Source organism: Sander lucioperca, chromosome 2 (assembly GCF_008315115.2).
Source record: "Sander lucioperca isolate FBNREF2018 chromosome 2, SLUC_FBN_1.2, whole genome shotgun sequence".
In the NCBI taxonomy this organism is placed as follows: domain Eukaryota; kingdom Metazoa; phylum Chordata; class Actinopteri; order Perciformes; family Percidae; genus Sander; species Sander lucioperca.
The window spans coordinates 8,965,255-8,970,942 of NC_050174.1; the positions used below are offsets into that span (position 1 = coordinate 8,965,255).

At 42.0% G+C, this 5,688-nt stretch overlaps 1 protein-coding gene across 1 annotated transcript; it reads left to right on the plus strand.

Moving 5' to 3' along the window:
- Positions 1-630: 630 nt before the first annotated feature.
- htr1aa (5-hydroxytryptamine (serotonin) receptor 1A a) lies at positions 631-2,539 on the plus strand. The gene has a single exon (XM_031306048.2). The coding sequence runs from the start codon at positions 859-861 to the stop codon at positions 2,146-2,148; it is 1,290 nt and encodes a 429-aa protein (XP_031161908.1). The 5' UTR covers positions 631-858; the 3' UTR covers positions 2,149-2,539.
- Positions 2,540-5,688: the final 3,149 nt, after the last annotated feature.

Here is a 5,688-nt window from a genome sequence, read left to right on the forward strand (position 1 = left end):
AACCCCAAATACTGATACAACAGTCTTCATCATTTGATGCAGTACCCATCATTTGGGCAGCAGATGGCAGCAGCTCTCCTTTCTGGACTGTTGTGTCGCTGTCCCTAGTCCTGAAACTGCCTCTCGCTCCCAACGCCCTGGACATGTTACCTTTCTCTACATTCTGACTCGAATTGCGTTGTTGCGCCCTTAAACGCTTTATTTCCACATGTTTCCGAGTTCCCTTTAAGTTCTTTTTACTTGTCAAAACGACTGTTTAAAATGAAGTTGGCTCAAACAAGAAAGTTAATTAGAAGTGATAAAAGATATTAATATTTCCACCTCGCGTATCCCGATGTTTTGTAATAACTCAGTTAATAAGTATTAGTCCTGACTGACACCATTTGAGATGTAAACTAAAAAAAACAATCCACAATTTGTTACATTAAGCGAGTCCAAAGAGTAAAATAAAGGTGAGAGTTAAGAAAAGGAGAGCTCTGCGCCCTCATCGGCTTTCTGCAGTGAAAAACGGAGCAACAAGAAAAGCCGAGGCACAAAACTCCAGGGCGACCTCCACACGGTCTGACGTACCCAAATCTGCTGGTATAAATGAATTCACGGCGTCAGCAAGCTCAGAGGGTTTGCAGTACCAGGGAGCGCACCCGTCTGTTAACACTCACAGGCTATAACACACACACACCCCTCACACACGTCTGCGTCATGCGTCCTGAGAGCCACGGCATGAACGCGGTAACTCCGATGGACCCAGGTAAAACGCACAGCGGCAGCAGTCTGAGGGGCTGACTGTGTCCTGCTTATCTTTCCAGTTGCGTGTCCCTCACTGTTCTGAGAAAGTCGCGCTCTGAGTGTGGTCGCATTATGGATTTTATAACAACAAGCAGCAACAACAACAACAGCAACGCGACCAGCGGTTACCCTGATGGGGTGGAGGTGGTTGCCGACTGGGACGGGGGTGAGAATGGCACGGGGTCTGGGTCTCTTCTAGATGTGAAGCTGAGTTACCAGATTATCACCTCTCTGCTCTTGGGTGCCCTTATCCTCGCCTCCATATTTGGCAATGCGTGCGTCGTGGCAGCCATCGCCCTGGAGAGATCTCTCCAGAATGTGGCTAACTATCTCATTGGATCCCTGGCCGTGACAGATCTTATGGTATCGGTACTGGTTCTGCCAATGGCGGCCCTCTATCAGGTTTTAAACAAGTGGACATTGGGGCAGGAGATCTGTGACATATTCATTTCACTGGATGTACTGTGTTGCACATCATCCATCCTGCATCTGTGCGCCATTGCCCTGGACAGGTACTGGGCCATAACAGACCCAATTGACTATGTAAATAAACGGACACCAAGGCGAGCTGCGATCTTGATAAGCGTGACTTGGCTAATTGGTTTCTCCATCTCTATTCCGCCTATGTTAGGCTGGAGAAGCGCGGAAGACAGGGCGAACCCCGACGCCTGCATCATCAGCCAGGACCCGGGCTACACCATCTACTCCACATTTGGGGCATTTTACATCCCTCTCATCCTCATGTTGGTCCTGTACGGGCGAATATTCAAGGCTGCACGGTTTCGGATTCGAAAAACAGTCAAGAAAACCGAGAAAGCAAAAGTGTCAGAAAAGTGCTTGACTGTGTCTCCGGCCATCTTCCATAAGAAAACCAACGGGGAGGCCGAGGGCAAAGGCTGGAAGCGCAGCGACGAGTCCAAATACAGCTCTCCGTGCGTAAACGGCGCGGTGAAGCACGGAGAGGAGGGTGAGTCACTTGAGATCATAGAAGTTATCAGCAACTCAAAGACGCACCTGCCGTTGCCCAACACCCCTCAGTCCTCCTCGCAGGGCTTTGAAAACATGAATGAAAAGACCTCGGGGGCGAAGAGAAAGATCGCGCTGGCCAGGGAACGTAAAACGGTGAAAACACTGGGGATCATCATGGGAACTTTCATCTTCTGCTGGCTGCCCTTTTTCATCGTCGCACTTGTGCTGCCTTTCTGTGCAGAGAGCTGCTACATGCCTGACTGGCTGGGTGCAGTCATAAACTGGCTGGGCTACTCCAACTCTCTCCTCAACCCCATCATATATGCCTACTTCAACAAAGACTTCCAAAGTGCTTTCAAGAAGATCATAAGATGCAAATTCCACAGACTGTAACCACACCCAGTGAAAACATTTGTCTACTTAAATGTGGAGTAAATTAATTGACAGCAGGAAATGTTCACTGACTGTATGGGGGAATAATACAGACTTTCATTCAGGGAAAGTCTCTTTTCGGTGTGTGTTCGAGGACCGTGTAGAAAGAAAACCCGCGGGGTCACTGACCGATGAAATGAGACAGGAACTTTCACTCTTAATGTACAAGCTCATGTTTATTCAGTGTTGTAGCTACAGTATATATCCTATATGCGACGGCAGCCATTGTTGTATTGCCATGCAACACGTGTCATATGCTGATTCCATGCATTTTATCATGAGATAAACGCGGGGTTTCCGTCCTATATCAAGAGCTTTGTAGCACTGAAACAATAAAAGCAATCAAAAATTATTATTAAGAAATATGGGTCAATTTATGTTTAGAAAATAAAATAAAAAAGTAATGAACCAAGCAGAGATCAGGGCTATTATGAACAATCACAGTTTCACTTGGGACCTGTCTCATCATACATCTTCATATATGTAACAAATGAATCATTGACTGTTGTTGAGCAAAGAAAGCAGTGAGCACTTATCAATTTGCTTTGACAGGCAACACTGGTGATGGTGGGGGCGATCAGGTTATCAGTGCATGGTGTGTTTACTTACTTACAGCAAATGGGTATCTAAAAAAACCCCACCGCCTATCCATCAAATCCATCTCAAAGTCGAAAGCAAAAAGAGATGGGCAATTATTTATTTATTTTTCAAAAAAAGGAGGCTGGTATTACATTTATCATACATGTTCTCAGTCTCCCCCTCTCTCTTCTTATTCCAGAGCTCCCCAATCCCATCTCTCTATTTCAGATTGTGCTGTGTGTGTGTGTGTGTGTGTGTGTGTGTGTGTGTGTGTGTGTGTGTGTGTGTGTGTTTAATGCTCGAGGGGGAGCATTAAACATGTTCTTCTATATTAGATTATACAGTACCATTTCCTATCCAGTGCATTGAGTGTTTAAGAAGACAGCTTGTTACATCATTAGCATCAAGAAAAGCAGTGCTAAATTTAGTACATGCACTTATAACACCACATAATGTAGAGGGTTGCTCAGAGAAATAGACGACATAACAGAAAGAGTTGCAGAAAACATCACTGCTATAACTGCGCTCTTCAATCAAGCAAATCCCAGACACAAATCCACTTATCCACACAGTAGATACAAAGATAAAGACTGTCAGACGTTAAAAGAGGAAGGAGGAAAACAACTTTCAGGAAGAAGTCCCAATGAGGCCTACACGCTTCACAAGATGGGTGGCTATTTGGCTTGTTGTCTTGGCAACGCATCAAGCCCAAGGCATCATGGTCCAGACAAGGTGGTCGGCAGGCTGGGTGAGCATGGACCAGAAAGTAATGTACATTGTGGCAATTTAGAGATGACACCCGTGCATGTATACTACAGAAAACAGTACAGCAGTGATGCTGAGTTCTCAGGAGCACAGTAACACTGCACTAGAGTTGAAATGTTGAGTCAATTAATTTATAGTCATTTGACAGAAAAGTTATTCTGCTACTCTTGATAATCAAGCAACATATTGTTCCAGCTTCTCAAAAGTGAGGATTTGATGCTTTTCTCTGTCACATAGTCATTTGTCATTTTCATCATAGTAAACAAAATATCTTTTGTTTTTGGGACTGTTGATCAGGTAAAAAAACCCCCAGATATTTAAAATTGAATTTCACTGTTGGTTTGTTTTTTTACAAAATACTTAGTCGACAAAAAACAGCAGCTTAATCGATATTGAAGATAACCGTTGGCAGTGGCCAGCCCCAATATGCACTTATATTGACATTAAAAAGTACATAATTTTCTTACCAAATATTGATACTAAACTAGATTAGGCATCCATAACCACAACCAGCTGATTTTAGTTACAAAAACCTAACCTAAATGCATGATGTGTAACAGATAATTGTGTCAGGAGAAAACTGAGCTGGAAGGAGGACTTCATTAAAAGCCTCTATCTCTCACGACACTAGTTTCCTTTCTCCATCTGATCATTTTTGCTCTGCAGTGCATCAGTGCGACATCAATGTGCCCAAAAGGCTTTTAGAAAAATGAATGTCATACCTGTGACCTGTAGGTCAAATTCTGGGTTTATGACGGTCTCAGAGAAGCCCATAGAGAATGAGGTGTGAGCCGCTATGCATTGTAGAGTATATTTTTTAATTGTGAGTCACACTGTAGGTAAGACCATTAAAATCATTACATTTTGGTCCTGATTCATGGGATTACAAAGCAGCTGACCTCCTTTTAACTATGCCGTAATTTTAAAGCTTTGGATTGCAGGGCTTGCATTAGTAATCCCACTCCTTCTAGGATTCTTAAACATAATGTAGGTAGGTGGGAGCAGTGTAACGACGCAGGAGCATCTCCTTCAACCCAGGAGGAGAGAAGAACAGAGGATTATATAAAAATGCAGCACAAACAGGGTGATTATTTATTACATGTGTAACACTGCCCTCTGGCCTAAAACTGTGGGAGAATTGTATGTGATTCTGCAGTAGGTTGTTATTGGTCCTATAGGAACATTTTAGTAAGAATGAAAAGCCGGTTAAAGAACGGCCAATTGCAAATGCAGAGCTCCTGTTATAACACATTTTTCAACACTAAAAGTGGTGTCAACTTTCCCCTCTAACAACAAACAGGACATTAAATATTTATAGATTTTGTACTGAAAAGTCACACAGGAAATAACACGTGTTACACCCTGTCAATTTTAAACTGACATTTAATTTGGGTACATAATTGTAATTCTTTCCACCGATCAATATCAAACAGCAGTGGCCACCTGAAAATGTGATACCACATAACTTTGTAAATTGATGTTCTTCACTGATCACTTTAGACAGAGGTACAGTCTAAATTGGCATGTACTGTAGACTGACAAGGTGTTAATGCATAGTTGATATGGATAACAACAATATTTAAAGTGCATGTACATGCATGTCAAATGTTAATTTCAAAATTATTAAACATTGTTAATTTAAATGGGCTGTCATCTAAGAGCAGTTGACTAACATAAGCCTGTCATAACAAAGTGTTTCAAATTGAAATCTCTAAATAAACCAACAAATGTAGGCTGCATTCAAAGGAAGGACTGCTTTGCTGATATTTTCATAAACAATGATCACAGTCTAAAAATATTTGTTGCATAACAATAAGAATTTCTTTCATTGACTATAAAAACACATTTATATATGTTACATCACTGCCATTTGTTCAATGTAAGTAATGTATGCGTCTACAACTAATCAATCTAAAACAATTCCTTCCTCTGTAAGTACTTTCAAAAATAATCCTATAAAATACAGAAAGAAGGAAAATCATATTTAGTTAAAGAGGTTAGTGATGGGAGGAGCAGAAAGCAACACAGAGAGCAAGAAAGACAGAGATGGAAAAAAGGTTTGGAAGAATTGGAAGAGAAGAGAGGTAAAGGCAAGAAGAAAGTGAGAGAAAGAGAGAAATGACTGAACACTCAGCACAACACGTTTCTGCTTCGCCC

What these genes read in the sequence shown, in the direction of transcription:
- htr1aa (XM_031306048.2), top strand. Translation starts at nt 859, where the DNA reads ATGGATTTTATAACAACAAGCAGCAACAACAACAACAGCAACGCGACC.